The sequence below is a fragment of the Leucoraja erinacea genome, chromosome 13 (genome assembly GCF_028641065.1).
Source record: "Leucoraja erinacea ecotype New England chromosome 13, Leri_hhj_1, whole genome shotgun sequence".
NCBI lineage: Eukaryota > Metazoa > Chordata > Chondrichthyes > Rajiformes > Rajidae > Leucoraja > Leucoraja erinaceus.
The window spans coordinates 8,204,900-8,224,723 of NC_073389.1; the positions used below are offsets into that span (position 1 = coordinate 8,204,900).

At 44.2% G+C, this 19,824-nt stretch overlaps 1 protein-coding gene across 2 annotated transcripts in view; it reads right to left on the reverse strand.

Moving 5' to 3' along the window:
• Window positions 1-19,297, reverse strand: part of egfl6 (EGF-like-domain, multiple 6) — a 52,624-nt gene extending 33,327 nt beyond the window's left edge. The window contains exons 1-6 of one of the 2 annotated variants that reach the window (XM_055644398.1): window positions 19,002-19,297; window positions 11,151-11,257; window positions 5,279-5,371; window positions 2,348-2,467; window positions 600-719; window positions 37-171 (exon numbers count right to left, since the gene is read on the reverse strand). In XM_055644398.1, coding sequence (XP_055500373.1) covers window positions 37-171; window positions 600-719; window positions 2,348-2,467; window positions 5,279-5,371; window positions 11,151-11,257; window positions 19,002-19,096 — 670 coding nt within the window. In that variant the 5' untranslated portion in view covers window positions 19,097-19,297. Of the gene's footprint in view, window positions 1-36; window positions 172-599; window positions 720-2,347; window positions 2,468-5,278; window positions 5,372-11,150; window positions 11,258-14,333; window positions 14,366-19,001 lie in introns of those variants that run through there. The other variant, XM_055644399.1, reaches the window with a different exon arrangement.
• Between the last annotated feature and the right edge of the window lie 527 nt (window positions 19,298-19,824).

Below are 19,824 nucleotides of genomic sequence, written 5' to 3' on the forward strand. Positions count from 1 at the left end.
CATGCGGCTATGAAAGATCAGCAACATTATCCATACCTATACACTTGTATTTGCCGTCAACATATTTAAGCTCGTAACCCGTTTGGCATTTGCAGAAATAACTGCCGAACGTGTTGACACATCTCCGTAGAGGTGGACACAGAGTTCTGGAAGCTGCACATTCATCAATATCTGGAAGAGGGAACAGTAACAGTTTAGGGTGGCGCAGTGGCGCAGCGGTAGAGTTGCTGCCTTGCAGCGCCGAAGACCCGGGTTCGACCCCGACTACGGGTGCTGTCTGTACGGAGTTTGTACGTTCTCCCCGTGACCACTTGGGTTTTCTCTGGGATCTTCGGTTTCCTCCCACACTCCGAAGACGTACAGGTTTGTAGCTTAATTGGGTTGGTGTATGTGTAAATTGTCCCTAGTGTGTGTAGAATAGTGTTAATGTGCGGGAATCGCAGGTCGGTGCGGACTTGTTGGGCCGAAAGACCTGTTTCCATGCTGTAGCTTCTTCAAACAGCGCAGAGATGCTGCCTGTCTCGCTGAGTTACTCCAGCATTTTGTGGGTATGCTTTTTAACTGGTGCACTTGCTGTAACGCATGAAGGACGCACACACCTATGCAGGTTTTCCCGTCTGGTCCGAGTTGCAGGCCCGCAGATGGACAGAGGCAGTGGATCTCCCCCTTCACATTCTCACAGCCGTACTGACAATTGGCCATGGTGCAGGTTCTGGAATCTGAAAAACACCAGAGGTCATGTGGGGGCCACTAGCACTCAGTGTGCATGAGCAAGCCAACAAGGTCAGACACTTCAGACTTTCCTCCCCTCTCTTGGGGGACAGAAATGTAACATTCTAATTTTGAGCAATTCTGGGCCCCATATCTGAGGAAGGATATGCACCCAATCTCATCAGTTTCCAATTTGGTGTCTTAGATTAAGATTGCACATTTGTGCCTCCCGCTACTGAAATCTCCAGCTGAGAATGCAGTGCTAGCATTTCTTTCAAGAGGGCTAGAATATAAAAACAGGGATGTAATGCTCAGGCACTGGTCAGGCTGCATTTGGAGTACTGTGAGCTACTTTGGGCCCCATATCTGAGGAAGGATGTGCTGGCTCTGGAGAGGGTCCAGAGGAGATTTACGAGAATGATCCCAGGAATGAGTGGACTAACATATGATGAACGTTTGACGGCACTGGGCCTGTACTCACTGGAGTTTAGAAGGATGGGGGAATTTACCTCTTTGGAACTTACTGAATAGTGAAAGGCTTGGATAGAGTGGATGTGGAGAGGATGTTTCGATTGGTGGTAGAGTCTAGGATTAGAGGTCATGGTCTCAGAATTAAAGGCCGTTCCTTTAAGAAAGGGATGAGGAGGAATTTATTTAGTCAGAGGGTGGTGAATCTGTAGAATTCTTTGCCATAGAAGGCTGTGGAGGAAAGTCAGTGGATATATTTACAGCAGATGTAGATAGATTCTTGATCAGTACGGGAGTCAGGGGTTATGGGGAGAAGGCAGGAGAATGGGGTTAAGAGGGAGACACAGATCAGCCATGATTGAAAGGTATAGACTTGATGGGCCGAAAAGGCCTAATTCTACTCCAATTACATAAATCTGTTCCAAATCTTTTCCAATGCAGATGACATTATTTCAATGAGCTGTGCATGTAGAAAGGGAGCAAAGCAAAGTATATATTTTATTCTTCATTATTCCCAGAGGAAGTCGACAGCTGGAAAGAGCGTTCTCTATTTGAACTTTATTTTGGAGCTTGAACTTATTTCCTGCATGAAATGATTGATCAGGAAAGGGACGTGGAGCAAAGTGTTGGTTCAAGATTTATTCATAGTTGCCTTAACGTATTAACATGATTTATAGTTGGGTTCAATTAAATGATTATGAAAGGAAAGCGATGGCTTTGAGAGGCTGGGCAGCAGGTCCCCACGGCTGGATTCAGGGTCAGCGCCATAGAGTAGACGGGGGAGGACCAATCGACGGTCAAGGCCACGGGCACGGGCATCGGGGGTCGAGGATGGACTGTCCGTGGGTGTCAGATGTCAAACAGGCCCACGGTGGACGTCAGAGGACGAACAGGCCACAGTGTGGTGTCAGAGGCCGGACGGAAATGCACCGCCAAAAATAAAATGGAATACTTAGTGACATTAGCGGTGCCCTTTATGTGGCCACTCTTTGCATACATTGTGTTGGAGCGGACTCGGTGAGCCGAAGGGCCTGTTTCCACGCTGTATCACTAAAACTGGAAAAACTATAAAAAACTAAGTACTAAATCGGCTGGCAATAAAACATAATGAACTTTTCAGATGATGCGTGCAGGAGAAGTCTTTTGTGACACCATTCCAGTTACTCACTAGCACATGTGTTATCGGGCATCAGCATGTATCCATTCAGACAGTAGCACTTGTAGCTGCCGTGTGTGTTCATACATCTGTGCTCACAGGGCCTTGGCTTCAGTCCACATTCATTAAAATCTGTAGCGGCCAAAAAAAACATTGGAACAAAACATGAGTAGCAGAAAAGACTGCATTAATTTGTTTTGCGAGACGATTTATAACACTTGTGGATTATGCCTGAATGTGAAAAGTGAAAACCTGGTGATGGTGTGCTGTGCAATATTCATCAAGGTGGGAAGAGTTCAATGAATATACAGTACCTCCTCTGTGTTTAGAAATATCGAAAAATAGGTGCAGGATTGGGCCATTCGGCTCTTCGAGCCAGCACCGCCATTCAATATGATCATGGCTTATCATCGAAAATCAGTTACCCGTTCCTGCTTTTTCCCCATATCCCTTGATTCCTTTAGCCCTAAGAGCCAAATCTAATTCTCTCTTAACCACAGAAAAAGACACAAAGACTGGGGAATCTGGAATAGTTAATGGAGATGTCTTGAGGGCAGTCTATATACAACCGAGGAAGTGTTGGAGTTCCCAAGATGTATGAAGGCAGATAGATCTTGTGGGCCTGGTCAGATGTATCTAAGGACACTGAGAGAAGATAGGGAAGAAATTGCAGGAAGATAGAGAAAAGGATTAGGTGGCGTTTCAGGTTGAGACCCTTCACGTTTCTCCAGAGATGCTGTCTGACCTGCTGAGTTACTCCAGCTTTTTGCATCCATCTTTGGTTTAAACCAGCATCTGCAGTTCCTTCCCACACAAGAAATTGTAGGAATCGCTGTTAGACACAGCTGAGGTGCTGGAAGACTCGAGAGTGGTCAATGTTATGTCTCTATTTAAGAAGGCCTGCAAAGATAAACCTGGTAGTATATAGACCAGGAAGCCTAACAACTGTGCTGTGAATGCTGCTTCTGTGGATTCTGAAGAATAATACAAACATTTGGTAAAATGGGTTTATTAGAGATAGTTAGCATATTTATTTTGCATGGGAGGTCGTGCTTCACAAATCTGATTGAGTTTTCTGGAGAAGTAACCAATCTGTTGATGGCAGGGCCATAGATGTAGTCCATATAGAGGTCTGCAAGGCCCTTGATAAGGTTCTGCATGGTCGGTTGCTCTGGAAGGTTAGATCGCTTGGGAGAGCTACCTATCTGGATTCAAAATTGGCTTCATGCTGGGAGGCAGAGGAGAGCAGTAGAAGGTTATTTTTTCAGGTTGGAGGCATGTGATTAGTGGAGTACCTTAGAGATCAGTGCTGGGCCTATAATTGTTTGTTGTGGGCAGCATGGTAGTGTAGCAGTAGAGCTACTGCTTTACAGTGCCAGACATCCGGGTTCAATTCTGACTATGGGTGCAGTCTGTACGGAGTTTGTACGTTCTCCCCGTGACCTGCGTGGGTTTTCTCCGAGAGCTTCGGTTTCCTCCCACACTCCAAGACGTACAGGTTTGGAGGTTAATTGGCTTGGTGAATGTAAAAATTGTCCTTAGTGGGTGTGGGATCGTGTTAATGTGTGGGATCACTGGCCGGTGCTGACCCAGTGGGCTGAATTCCACTGAATTCCACGCTGTATCTCCAAACTAAACTAAACACCGTAGATGTACACGTTTGTAGATTAATTGGCTCTGTGTAAATGTAAAATTGCCCCTAGTGTGTGCAGGGTAATGTTAATGTGTGGGGATTGCTGGTCAGTGCCGACTCAATGGGCCGAAGGGCCTGTTTCCGCACTGAGTATCTGGTGTCACAGTTTGGGAAGTCAAACTAGGGCAGGATATTTACAATGGAAGCCCCCTGGGGAGTGTTGTAGAGCAGAGGGATCTAAGAGTAGGAGTATATTCTTCCCTGGAAGCAGCATCACAGATTGATAGGGTGGTGATGCAGGCTATCGGCATGTTCACCTGCATCAGTCAGGGAGTTGAATATAGACATTAGTGTGTTATGTTACAGCTGTACAAGATGTTGGTGAGGCCTAGTAAGAGTGTTCAGTTCTGGCCACCCTGCTACGGAAAATGTGCCATTAAGTTGAGAAGAATGAAGAGATGATTTAAGAGGATGTTACCAAGGACCTGAAATTCAGTGGGACATTGGGCATGCTGAGACATTATTCCTTAGAGTGCATGCGGTTGAGAGCTAATCTTATAGAAGCCTATAAAGGCTCGTGGAGAGTGTGAATACCTTCGCTCAGTCCGCCTGGACCTAGCTGATCTCCCGGTTGCCAAACATTTTAATTCCCCTTCCCATTCCCACACTGACCTTTCTGTCCTGGGCCTCCTCCATTGTCAGGGTGAGGCCAAACACAAAGTGGAGGAACAGCATCTCATATTTTGCTTGGGCAGCTTGCAGCCCAGTGGTATAATGATTGACTTCTCCAACATCAAGTAACCCTTGCATCCCCTCTCTCCATCCCTCCCCCACCCAAGTCATACCAGCTTCAAAGTTGTCTAACAATGGCCTGTTTCCTTTATCATCATTACTTTTTTGCATATCTTTAATTCATTTGTTCTACATCACCATCTATATCTCTTGTTTCCCTTTCCCCACTGACTGTCAGTCTGAAGAAGGGTCACACCCAAAATGCCACCTATTCCTTTTCTCCAGAGATGCTGTCTGACCCGCTGAGTTACTCCAGCTTTTTGTGTCTGATCACCCATCAACCTCCTGCGCTTCGAGGAATAAAGTCCTTGTCTGCCCAACCTCTCTCCATATCTCAGGTACTAAAGCCCTGTCAACATCCTTGTAAATTTTCCCTGTGCTCTTTCCAGCTCAATGGCATCCTTTATTGCCATGCTTGTCACCTGATGGTTTCTGGTCTACCTGTTGGTGTTTACTGGGGTCATCAATTCACCTGCTTCAAACGTTACAAACTTTATAAAGTCTATCTTGGCACTCACCTTGATTACATGTTTTACCAGTAAATCCTGGGTAACATTTACATTTGTTTGCCCCAACACATTCTCCGTGTTTACATCCATGTTCACAGATAGCTGCAAATAAATCAAACCGTGGGAATTAATGCAGAATTAAAATTGAATGTACTCGCTACATTCTTCTGTTCTTTCTACACTAGGCTAGAAAACTTCAATGCGAATTAGAGGAAGTGAATTTTAATCAATATAGATTGTATTTTCGTAATGAGGGATTCATTAAGCAAGACATGTTGACTCAGTCAATATTCCTTCGCTCCGTAGATGCTGCTGCACCCGCTGAGTTTCTCCAGCACTTTTGTCTACCTTCGATTTGCCAGCGTCTGCAGTTCCTTCTTAAATACATAAATACAACTTTTTCTGAGGGCATTTGGCGTGTCCCCTACAATTCTCACCAACAGATGCACCATAGCACGCATTGTGTCAGGATGTATCACAGCTTGGTTTGGGAACAGCTCCAAGACAGCAAGGAATTGCAATGAATTGTGGACGCAGCCCGGACCATCACACAAACTAACCTCCCTTCCATTGGAGAACAGATTCAGTCTGAAGAAGGGTTTCGGCCCGAAATGTTGCCTATTTCCTTCGCTCCATAGATGCTGCTGCACCCGCTGAGTTTCTCCAGCATTTTTCTGTACCTCCCTTCTTGACTCCATTTATACCTCACGCTGCCCCGGCAAGGCCAGCAGCATAATCAAGGATGAGTCACAACCTGGCCACCCTCTTCTCCCCTCTCCCATTGGGCTAAAGGTATAAAAATGTGAAAACGCACACTTCCAGATTCACGGACAGTTTCTTCCACGCTGTTATCAGGCAACTGAACCATCCTACTACAACCAGAGACCATCTACCTCATTGATGACCCTCGGACTATCCTTGATCGGACTTTGCTGGCCTTACCTTGCAGTAAATGTTATTCCCTTATCATGTATTTATACACTGTAAATGGCTCGAATGTAATCATGTATTGTCTTTCTGCTGACTGGATAGCATGCAACAAAAGCTTTTCACTGTACCTCGACATGCATTATAATTAACTAAACTAAAGTAACAGATGTGCAGCATTCATCTGTAGCTGCCTGGAATGATCCTAGGGCGATGACCTTCAGGATCATCGTGACCTTTAGCTCCAGCAACTGAGATCCAAGTCACTGGTCTTTAGCTGGGGCCCTGCCTACAGCAAGTAGGTGGCATCAGTGATTATTGGCTGTGGAAATCTTAGCCACGCGATACACGGTTTAGTTTATTCTAGAGATACAGAGAGGAAACACCAGGTCCGCACCAACCAGCAATCCCCATACCTAGGGTGTTTGGGGGGGGGGGGTGGTGGGTGGGTTGGGGGGGGGGGGTGGCCCTGGAGGCACCTGCCCTGGAGGCAGGTGGGCCTAGGTCGGCATGTGGCATTGTGACGTCAGCAGCTCGTGAGTCCCGTTTTGATTTTAAAATGAGTGAGTGGGGGGTGGGGGGAGAAGAATTTTGTTTAAAAATTTGTACATAAAAATGTTCAAATGTAATGAGGAGTGGTTTAGCGAAATCTCTACTGAAATGGAAAAAATCTTGGAGTTTCTGCGTGTGGTTTTGGCGGACCAAGGAATCAAAGGCCAAAAACCTAATCTGAAAATCTAATCTGAAAATGGAATCTGACACACACGCATGCACACACACACACACACACACACACACACACACACACACACACACACACACACACACACACACACACACACACACACACACACACACACACACACACACACACACACACACACACACACACAGTTTTTTATATATAGATAGATAGATTATATTGAATGGCGGTGCTGGCTTGAAGGGCCGAGTGGCCTACTCCTTCAACTATTTTTCTATGGTTCTATGTTTCTATTGAGTATAGAGTATATATTTGGTCATGTTTCAGTTGTATAAGATGTTGGTGAGGCCACATTTAGATTCCGTTCTGGGCACTATGTTATAGGAAAGATGTTGTCAAGCTGGAAAGGGTAAAGGGAAGGTTTACGATGAGGTTGCCATGACTAGAGGGTCTGAGCTACAGCGAGAGGTTGGGTAGGCTGGGACTATTTCTTGGAGTGCAGGAAGATGAGACGTGAACTTATAGAGGTGTATAAAATCATGAGAGGAATAGATCGGGTAGATGCACAGAGTCTCTTGCCCAGAGCAGGTGAATCGAGGACCAGAGGACACTCCGTGCCTCTATGACTGTGACTCTGAGCTTGAGGTACAGTGTGCACAGATCAACTTGCCACAGTGTGGGCATGCAGCTTCTCACTTTGACAGTCATGCTTATTGTGACCAGTTTTACTGTTTTGTCAAGGTACACATTGATATTCTGGTTGTAGTTCCAATTGCACATAAACGTGGAATTACAGCATGAAAAATGTGTGTGTTGAGAAAGGAAATCTACCCTTAAAAGCTGTAACAGGTTTCATCACACAATGACAGTTCATAAGACCTTGTGATAAACAAACCAAGGTTTGGGGCTCATTTATTAAAGAGAGGTTACATCCAATGCTTAGAAATGTGCTTGGGCCACATTTGGAATAACTCTGTACACAGATACATTAATGTTATACTTGTCTACATCCAGTTTAGTTTAGTTTAGAGATAAAGCACGGAAACAAGCCCTTCGGCCCACCGAGTCCGCACCGACCAGCGATCCCCGCACATTAACACTTGCCTACACATGCTAGGGACAGTTTTACATTTATACATTTAAACCAAGCCAATTAACCTACAAAACTGTACATCTTTGGAGTGTGGGAGGAAATCGAAGATCTCGGAGAAAACCCACGCAGGTCACGGGCGGGGAGAATATACAAACTCCGCACAGACAAGCACCCGTAATCAGGATCGAACCCGGGTCCCTGGTGCTGTAAGGCAGCAGCTCTACTAATAGGTATTGGGTAGAATCAAACAGAAATGGCGGAAACAGCTTTGGAATTTATGAAAAGGCTTGATGGAATATGTGTGAAGAAGGTTGTTTATCTCGTGGGGTAGCTGATCATTTATTCATATAGGATAGTAAAAAATCAAATCTTGAATTGAGGAGAAATGCCCAGAGGAGCAGTTAAAGTGCTGTCCACTGAGGACTGGCAGTCATGGTTGGCTGACAACCATGTTGCCCTCTCTAGGGTCCAGTGATAAGCATCTCTACAGGCGGCCATATTTCCTGCACATCCTCAAAACTCTTTAGGTCTGCGTGCTGCACATTCTAAATACAAAATCCATATGTCGGAAGAAATTTTGGCCACAAATCTACTTTCAGTTTTTGTACCTTCTCCAGTGCACAGGTCATCACGGCATTGTGTCATTTAAACTATCAATTTAATTGTCAGCGGACAGAAATACTCAGGAAAATATTACATTAACCAAGAGTTAATGCTGCACAATGTAACTCCGCAGTCGGTACATAAGAGATGTATTAACACAATAGATATTAGCGTCTGTGGAATAATTGCCTGAGTGATAGTTGGACACGTGGTAAACCGTTCAGACAGTGGGATCCAGACACACAGCTGCTGGTCTCCCTAGTCTTTGGCATGCTTCTTTCTTGAGATTGGAGCCAAATATTTGTTCTCTCACAGCTAAGGCTTAGCTGGTGGGAAAATAGTTCTGCACACAAAATTATGACCTGTGCGGTAGCTTTTATCAGATGCTTCATGCACTCACTCCGGGGCATTGACAAAACAGGTGTGCACGCTTCGTGCAGTCTGCTTGCAAAGACTGGTTCTCACAAGCCCTCGTCAAAAATGGTGATCCACGGATTGTAATCAAACTTCAAAGTACACTAGACCTTTGGCAATTACTGTTATTGTTCAGCTTTTGCTCACGATCTGGCACTGAGCTCCAGCACCTGAGCTATCATCCAGGATAGCCACAAAATGCTGGAGTAACTCAGCGGGACAGGCAGCATCTCTGGAGAGAAGGAATGGGTGACGTTTCCGGTCGAGACCCTTCTTCAGACTGGTGTCAGGAGTGTGGGAGGTACATACGAAGATAAGGAAGTGTGAGGTGTGAAAACAGGACTAATGGGATGGAGATCAAGGAAAATGTAGACTAGATCATTGTTAGTTAGGAGAAGGTAACAGCAAATTGGCAGACACAGTAACAGATAGAAGTGCAAGTTTGCAAATGCTTTGTATCCTATTTGCACAACCAAATTGCACCAAACGTTGTGCCTTTAAGGGTGGAATTACCTTGGAAAGCTCCATTTCTCTATGTGTTTAGAGAAGCTTGGGGACAGAAATCAGTCTTCAGTTCATTGCTAAATATGTACAAGATCACACGTTCACTTTGCAAACATTTGGTTCCATGTCATACTCTACCAAGCTGTTTCTGGTGATTTTTGTTTGGGTCATTTCTCTGGAATTCTCTCCCTAAATCCCTCCACTTTGTCACCTTGCTCTATTCTCTCAAGAGAACACCCCTGGAATCCACCTCCACATAAGCATCTGTTTAGTTTAGTTTAGTTTATTATCACGTGTGCTGAGGTAATGTGAAAAGCTTTTGTTGCGTGCTAACCAGTCAACGGAAATACATGAATACATGATTACAATCGAGCCATTTACAGTGTTTGGATACATGAAAAGGGAATAATGTTTAGTGTAAGGTAAAGCCAGCAAAGACCGACCAGGGATAGTCAGAGGGTCACCAAAGAGGTAGATGGCACTGCTCTCTGGTTGTGGTGGGATGATTCAGTTGCCTGATAACAGTTGGGAAGAAACTGTCCCTGAATCTAGAGGTGCGCGTTTTCACACTTCTCATTGAATGTTTCACACGTTTGATCATCCCTCTTAATAACACCTTTGCAGGTTTGGAAGTCATTTCCGTTGCAGTGTGAAGCATTTTTATATTTACATGGGGCAATATAAATATGGGTCCACGCTGTTCACAAAGTGGTCACCGCATGTGTCCGTGTAATAACAGGGTGTGCTTTTCAGCAGCACTTCATGGCTGGAAAATGCTTGGTGACCCCTTCAGGGATTTAGATGATGGTATTTACACTAAATGTAATATTTTGCTGTCTTCAGTCAGAGGTCATACGATGTCCTTTAACGTTCATTTACAGGGCATAGGCATTGGTGATAATGCCAGCAATACAGCCCACAAAGTCCGTGCCGAACCTCGTGCCGTTAAAAACTAATCTCCTCTGCCTGCACGTGATCCATATCCCTCCAATCCCCACATATCCATGTGCCGTTCTAAAAGCCTCTCAAACGCCACTATCATATTTGCCTCCACCACCACCTCTGTCAAATACTTGTCCCACACATTGCCCCTCTAACCTTAAAGCTGCGTCCTTCGGACCTGGACATTTCCACCCAGCGGAAAAGGTTACGACTGTCTACCCTATCTATGACTCTGATCATTTTATGTACATCATTTTAGTCTCCCCTCAACCTTTGACATTCCAGAGAAAACAATCCAAGTTTGTGTCAAAGATGCTTGAGTAACTCAGCGGGACAGGCAGCATCTCTCTGGAGAGAAAGAATGGATAACATTTCGGGTCTGAAGAAGGGTCTCAACCCGAAACGTCACCCATTCCTTTTCTCCTGAGATGCTGCCTGTCCTACTGAGTTACTCCAGCATTTTGCATCTACCTTCAGTGTAAACCAGCATCTGTAGTTCCTTCCTGCACAAGTGTGTGTAACCTGCCCGTTATACTGTAGGTAACACCCCCTAGTCTCAGTAGCATTCTGGTAAACCTGGTGCCAGAAGCCAATGGTTTGGGAGGTACAGTTACATTTAGTTAAGTTGCAGTAACTTCATGCAGTGAGTGAGGTGCAGTTTAGTACATTGAAAGAAGGATACAGCTATTTTGTACCTTCGCAGCGCCCCTTGTAATTCTTTTTCCAACCGTAACAACATTCAAGTCGGGATCCATAGCGACAAACCCCTAGCTGAATTGCAGAATGCCTTCGGTCTCGAACCCTGAGGAAGAAAAACACAGATGTATCACCATCTACTCAGAGCTATTTCCTGTTTTCGTCCTCATACTGCTAACAGACCTGTGCATTAAAGTTGACAGCCTCTCAAGTACCAGCATCGGGGAACTAAAGGACATGCACTCTTTCACACGCCTTTCAAAATGTCCCAAAGTGGTTTACAGCCACGGGCTTCATCCCTGATGTATAGGCAGCGGAGCAGTGTATGAATTGTAGGAGCCGATCATTGCACTACAATCTCCTTCAACTAACAAAGTGATTATGACTCGATACCCAGCTTTTAGATGTAGAATGATTGATTCATAATAGTGGTGTGGACAATAAGGAGAACACCTTTGATCTTCAAAGTAATGTCATTGAACCTTGACTTCAAGGTGATGCCTCTCACCTACCTAACAGGTGGATACTTTCTATCTCAACAAAGACCCTCGGACTATCCTTGATCGAACTTTGCTGGTTATATCGTACACTAAACGTTATTCCCTCATCATGTATCTGTACACTGTGAATGGCTCGATTGCAATCATATATTGTCTTCCCGCTGACTGGTTAGCACGCAACAAAAGCTTTCCACTCTACCTCGTTACACGTGAATATAAACTAAAGTGAAAACTGAGTGCAGGTTTCATCAGCCATCTACAGCAGCGATGCCTTTTCTGTGACCAGCCCTGGGTTTATCTGGATTATTTTTGTTTTAAATGCACTGCTCTATTATCATCGCCGATCAACTGGACTCTGACAACGGCATTCATTTTCCAGACACACTTTATTTATGTCAGCACAAAGAGATCAGCACAGTCCCAGTTAAGGGGCTGTCCCACATGGGCGACCTAATTGGGGCGTTTAGAAGAGTTTAAAAAAATGACATGTTGAAGATCTCCTTCGACTATGTAAAAGACTTCCTTCGACTAGCTATGACTAGCTACGACTAACTTCGGGGAAAATTGGACACCGAATCGACCTCCCTTCGACCTCCCTTCAACTATGATGAAGACTATCTACCTTCGACTACCTTCGACTACCCTCGATTACGTACGACTAACATGTGCACCCACCATGACCTACTACGACTAAACCTACGAGTAAAGAAAGTATCTATTTTTTTCTACAGCGACCTTTTTCTACTCGCGGGCATTTGTTAACTTATTGCAAAAAATGCTGCGATCTAGCTGAGGCCTCAAGTACGCGGAGACCACTCTCGAGCATGGAGAAGAGTTACGAAGACCTCCTGGGACCTCGTGTCGACCCTGCTGTGAGTATGTCAAGGACAAATTCGCCAGAACTCGCGGATTAGGTTGTCCAAGTGGGACAGGTCCGTTACTATACGGTCTGAAATTCCACTCGCAACGGCCAACTTTTATACAGATTTTGACCCTTGAAATTGTGCACAATTTTTCATTTCTTATCATCAATAACAATATGTTCTCAAAACACCAATACATATGCAAAAACACTAATTATAGCATGCCATTTATTCCTTTATTTAATTTTCAGCAAGGATGACTATCTAGACCCTTGTCGTGTAAAATTCTCTTGACTCTCGACTCTTGATCTTGAACCTTGTAGTGTGCTTCAAGGAATATCTGTTATGTACATTAGGTTCTGGGCTGCACGGTGGCGCAGTGGTAGAGTTGCTGCCTTAAAGCGAATGCAGCGTCGGAGACCCGGGTTCGATCCCGACTACGGGTGCTGTGCTGTTGCGGAGTTTGTACGTTCTCCCCGCGACCTGCGTGGGTTTTCCCTGAGATCTTCGGTTTCCTCACACACTCTAAAGACGTGCGGATGTGTAGGTTAATTGGCTTTGTAAATGTAAAAATTGTCCCTAGTATGTGTAGGATAAGGTTAATATGCGGGGATCGCTGGTCGGCACAGACCCGATGGGCCGAAGGGCCTGTTTCCGTGCTGTAATGCTAAACTAAACAATAAATACCTTCTCATCTTGGAAAGTGAGAACAATCAGTCAATTAAGTACAACATCGTAATGAATATGCTCAGCTTTAATTAAATGGTTAGTCCTAGCTTGCTATCTCTAAACTAAACTACATTGGTTTATGTAGTTTAGTTTAGAACTAAACGTCTATGAATGCCTAAAGGTTGTTGTGCTGTACAACTATCTTAACCTTTGTCGTACTGCAGCATCCACACAATTAGTCCAGGCCATCTCTGTTCTATCAACTAGCATGGAATAAATACCGGTGCAAGATCAATAAAACCAGTGCAGTACACTCCAACTAAATTCCTTCGTGAAAATGGCTCAAATTCCAACGGAGCTGGGATTAGTATTTTGGGAAACAGCCAAATTAACTGTGCAACCTGCCACAGGAATTTGGAGTATTTGTGAAGGAGCAGAGGTTAGGATTTTAACGTGCTGTGGGATTTGGGAGGGTTGGCTCTGGGGATCATTGCAAGAAATGATTGTTCATGATATCAGCACCATGTATATAGCTTGCAGACCTCACTAGTTTATCAGCACTGGCAAGTGCCACCATAGGTTGGTCATTGGTACCCCATTCATATTTGTGGTGTAATATCGGCATTTCGTTTGGACCTCAAGGGGTCCAATCTCAGAGTCTACAACCAATAGACAATAGACAATAGGTGCAGGAGTAGGCCATTCGGCCCTTCGAGCCAGCACTGCCATTCAATGTGATCATGGCTGAACATCCCCAATCAGTACCCCGTTCCTGCCTTCCCCCCCCCCATATCCCCTGACTGCTATTTTTAAGAGCCCTATCTAGCTCTCTCTTGAAAGTATCCAGCAAACCAGCCTCCACCGCCCTCTGAAGCAGAGAATTCCACAGACTCACAACTCTCTGTGAGAAAATGTGTTTCCTCGTCTCCGTTCTAAATGGCTTTTACCCCTTATTCTTAAACTGTGGCCCCTGGTTCTGGACTCCCCCAACATCAGGAATATGTTTCCTGCCTCTACTGTGTCCAAATCCTTAACAATCTTATATGTTTCAATAAGATCCCCAGAGGAACAATGGCAATTAATGCATCGGAATGACCCGCCAAAGTGCTTTACATCGGTATAAGAATAGTGTAACAAACAAACTACATACCTATAGCCCTCACTCATCGGATGTCAAGAAAGGCTTGGGATTACAGATGAGTCGATGGAGGGGGCAGTTCTGATGGGGATAGGGGTGCTGTTCCACAGTCTAGTAGCTGCAACCCCGTGTGTGAAAAAATTACCCCTCAGATTCCCATTAAATCTTTTCCCCTTCACCTTAAACCTATGCCTTTTGGTCCTCCTAGTAGGATTCTCCTACTCTGGGCAAGAGACTCTGTGCATCTACCCGATCTATTTATCTCATGATTTTATACACCTCGATCGTCCTCCTCGCGCTCCAAGGAATACAATCCCAGCCTACTCAACCTCTTCCGATAGCTCAGCCCCTCTAGTCCTGGCAACACCCTCGTAAATCTCCTCTCTACGCTTTCCAGCTTGACAACATATTTCCTATAACATGGTGCCCAGAACTGAACGCAATACTCTAAATGCGGCCTAGCCAACCTCTTCTCGCCTGCAGACCAATAAGCTTTGCAGAAGAGGCATCTTTGGGTAAATTCTCCTCTTAAACTGCTGTGATGATGTCAGGTAGTCAACATCAGGTGGAAGGTTTCACTGATTTCCCATACTCTCTCGTATTATCTCAAGAGTATTTGTCTCTTGGACACCAATTGCCTTTTGACATTGGAGATCAAGTAGCTACAGGAGAATCCTCCGGCTTTGGGTGCAGAAATCACTTTGGTCATGAGGAGCTTCTTTAGTCAGAGGGTGGTGAATCTGTGGAATTCTTTGCTGCAGAAGGCTGCAGAGACCAAGTCAATGGATATTTTTAAAGCAAAGATAGATAGATTTTTGATTAGTATGGGTGTCAGGGGTTAGGGGGAGAAGGCAGGAGAATGGGGTTGGGATGTAAGGATAGATCATCCATGATTGAATGGCAGAGCAGACGATGGGCCGAATGGCCTAATCCTGCTCCTATCACTTATGACCCACCTTTGCCAACAACTTCTTCAGGAGATTCCCTCTCCCCTGACTCTCATTCTGAAGAAGGGTCTCGACCCAAAATGTCACCTATTCCTGTTCTCCAGAGATGCTGCTTGTCCCGCTGAGTTACTCCAGCATTTTGTGTCTGTCTTCTTGGGGAAGTAGGGGTATAATTGAGACCCTAATTTAAATCATATTCCTCGATCCCACTAGCCCTAAGAACAATTTATAACTCTTTCGTAAATATATTTAATAATTTGACTGAGTTTATGTATTTGAGAAAAATAATAAAATCCACTTCATGAACATTTGACAACCAATGCATGAAAATGTAAAACAGCTAAAAGCACAAGGAAAACAGTCGTTATTGTAAATTACACTCTGTGGGTAATATCAGTAGCCCTTTGTGGAGTGTTAAGAAATTCAGATATAGTATGAGTACAGATCAGTAAAAAGTGTTTTATTGCCAGAGTTATTTATTGTGAATCCTTAATGGAGGGCAGTTGGTCTTGAGGATCATGTCCCTATAATCTATAATGGATGGGTGCAGATGAGGAAACATGAACGAGAAGAGGTGAGGAACCTTATAAATAACCTTAAATCAGACTGCTCTATCGCTTCATCGCTGTCTACTCACTGGATTGGTTCAACTCTTCACCACGAGTGTCGATGTGCTCTGCTTGTTACACTCTCAGATGTTCCACTGCCCCCACCCCTCCGTCTGCAGTCTCCTGTCACTGCTTGTCCTGCCTGGCGGACAGCCAACTTGTCCGTTTGGTTAAGTGCCAGGCAAGGCAACATTGAGAGAGAGGTGCAAGTCGCTGGATTTGCCATATTCCATGCCTTTCCTCTCACTGTTCCTGCCGCCCCACAGGCAATGAACACCCCCCCCCATGCAGATTAATACAAAGCTTCTCTTCACATCTGACTACAACTTACTGGTGCCATTTGCTTGACATATTAACATTTTTCTGAAACTGTTTTTTAACACTTTGTTGCATTTATGCCATTTAACTCAAATAACTGCAACATTTTCACTGAAAAACTTGCACCTGGTTTATCAGGATTCTGAAGAAGGGTGACACAAAAAGCTGGAGTAACTCAGCGGGACAGGCAGCATCTCTGGAGCGAGGGAATGGGTGACGTTTTGGGTCGAGACCATTATAAGGGCCTCTCCTGCTGGGTTAATCCAACATTTTGTGTCTATCTTAGGTGTAATAATGTTCCTTCTCCCTTTATGAAACAGGAAAACCTGTGTGATTCTTACCTGAAACCTGATTGTTTTTCCATACCATTCATTGACAGCAAAATCACTATTTTCCTTTCATTCAAATTCCATGGCGTACCATTTTGTAGAGCATGGTTTTGTACACTTTGGAAATGTTGAAAATTGACACCAATCCATCAACAGGGAGGCGAAAATGCTGGAAATACTCAGCGGGTGAGGCAGGCAGCATCTATGGAGCAAAGGAAATATGCAACGTTTCGGGCCTAAACCCCCGAAAGAAGGGTTTCGGCCCGAAAGGTTCAAATATTTCCTTCGCTCCATAGATGCTGCCTCACCCGCTGAGTTTCTCCAGCATTTTTGTCTACTTTCGATTTCCCAGCATCTGCAGTTCCTTCTTAAACATCACCAGGGAGAGGCTGGCAATGTCAAATGAACTACAATGAAGCCAAGATTACGACTTTCAGATAACACTATACATTGTCACACAGAAATCAACATCACTCATCCTCATCCCAAACATTTGAATACAAACTCACGTCGAATATATTTAAAATATTTCACATTCTTGTAGAGAAAACTAGGGTGGCATAAGGCAGGGACAAAACCATGACCAGAATAAGCTAATGAATTGGCAATTTACAATCAATTGTGATTAATAAGCAAAAGGACACAAAGTGATGGAGTAACTCCGCGGATCGGGCAGCATCTCTGGCAGACATAAATGGTGACATTTCGGATCCAGTCTCGAAAGGTCACCCAGCCAAGTTCTCCAAGGATGCTGCCTGAGTTTCTCCAGGACTTTGTGTCCTTTTGTGTATTAACCAGTGTACACTTCTTTATTTCTACAGGAATTAAGAAGCACATAGACAAGCACTTAAATTGCCAAGGCACAGAAATCTATGGATTGAGTGCAAGCAGCTTTGATAAGGACAATGGTTAGCAGGGTCATGGCAAGCTGAAGGGCCTGTCTCTGTGCTGTATGACATTCCTGCTGAGAGGGGAAGTTAAGGCCACCTTTACTAAAACATTATGTTTGTGATAAATTAATAAAAGTCCATAAGCCTACAAAACCAAAATATATTAAAATATTTTTTTATTAGGAAGTTAAAATTTGGACACTATTGCATTCTATTCTGCTACCCAATTGCATGTGGTTTGTGGAAGAATTCATATTTGCGCTTATGAAATAAATATCAGTGAAAACCCGAAACTCAGCCAACCCAGTGCAATTTCAAGTGCATTTTCAACAATTTTCTGATCATGCCCAAACTAAAATTTTGACTAATAGACACAAAATGCAGGAGTAACTCAGGGGGTCAGGCAGCATCGCTGGAGAACATGGACAGGTGATGTTTCAGGTCGAGACCCTGCTTCCAATCCATTTTCTCCAGCGATGCTGCCTGACCCGCTGAGTTACTCCAGCATTTTGTGTCCATAGAAACATAGAAAATAGGTGCAGGAGTAGGCCATTCGGCCCTTCGAGCCTGCCCCGCCATTCAATATGATCATGGCTGATCATCCAACTCAGTATCCTGTACCTGCCTTCTCTCCATACCCCCTGATCCCTTTAGCCACAAGGGCCACATCTAACTCCCTCTTAAAAATAACCAATGAACTGGCCTCAACTACCTTCTGTGGCAGAGAATTCCACAGATTCACCACTCTCTGTGTGAAGAATGTTTTTCTCATCTCGGTCCTAAAATACTTCCCCCCTTATCCTTAAACTGTGACCCCTTGTTCTGGACTTCCCCAACATCGGGAACAATCTTCCTGCATCCAGCCTGTCCAACCCCTTAAGAATTTTGTAAGTTTCTATAAGATCCCCCCTCAATCTTCTAAATTCTAACGAGTACAAGCCAAGTCTATCCAGTCTTTCTTCATATGAAAGTCCTGCCATCCCAGGAATCAGTCTGGTGAACCTTCTCTGTACTCCCTCTATGGCAAGAATGTCTTTCCTCAGATTAGGAGACCAAAACTGTATGCAATACTCCAGGTGTGGTCTCACCAAGACACTGTACAACTGCAGTAGAACCTCCCTGCTCTTATACTCAAATCCTTTTGCTATGAATGCTAACATACCATTTGCTTTCTTCATTTTCTTCACTTTCCTCACTTCACTTCTTCAGTTCACTTGTATCTTTGATACAAACCAGCATCTGCAGTTTCCTTTAATGCATTAGAATCTCAACTGCCCTATTTAAATGCAAATGCATGCATAATTCAATATTTATGTCACAATACCTGATCAAAACTTGCACATTGTATCTTGTTGGACTATTAGTAAATTAGTATTTGTTGCCTGTCCATATATCATTTGATATCGCACCTCATTTAATTGCAAAACCTCAAAAAACATACCCACCTAATTAACAAAAACATTTAAATTTGGCACTTCATTTCTATTTTGGTGAAATCTGTTGGGTTAGAATGAACGATGTTGTCTTATTTCCAATTTAAAACAACAATTTTCCTGAAATCTTTATTCATAGTTAACAAAATTCTTACCCGTAAATCTCTGCTCTCCCGCTCACAGTAAGCTCTACAAATGCCAGCAGACCTATCCACATGCTGTGTAACATCTTTCTCTTTAATTCTTCCATAAAGCACTTCGCAGGCTAGGCACTGTTTAAATGCTTCCAGCTGGAAATACTTCAGGCTCTTCTCTCCCCCTCTCTCTCTCTCCTGATCTCCCTCTCTCTGTCTCCCTTCCTCTCCTCTGTACAAGTGCACCGTGCAACTTATGGTTTACACTATTGAGCTGAAAGGAAAGTCTCTTGTTCCCTATTCCCTTCCCCCACACAACTTATGGTGGTGCTTGTGTAAATGATACAACCTGGCAGCCCCAGGAAACCATTCAGTGACGTTGCTACTATTTGGATTGCCAGCAGCCCCGGGAGGCTGGAGCTCGGCAGATTTATGAGTAGGGCTTGCAGTAATGAAGTACTGGGGTGTAGATGAGGCTGAGGGCTGCAGGTCCTGCCTCTAGACACAGCAGTGCACTGAAACCTTGCAGCTCAGTCAGATAGAAACACTGGGTAGAGTCATTATAAAGTAATGCATCTCAACAGAGAAGTTTCACTAACATTATTCATGCCAGTGCCTGGGTCTTGTATTGTTTAAGGAAGTAACTGCAGATGCTGCTTTTAATGAAGATAGACACAAAAAGTTGGAGTAACTCAGCAGGTCATACAGCATCCCTGGAGAGAAGGAATAGGTCGAGACCCGAAACATCACCTATTCCTTTTCTCCAGAGATGCTGTCTGGCCCGCTGAGTTACTCCAACTTTTTGTGTCTTTTTGTGTCTATCTTTGGGGTCTTGTATTTTTGA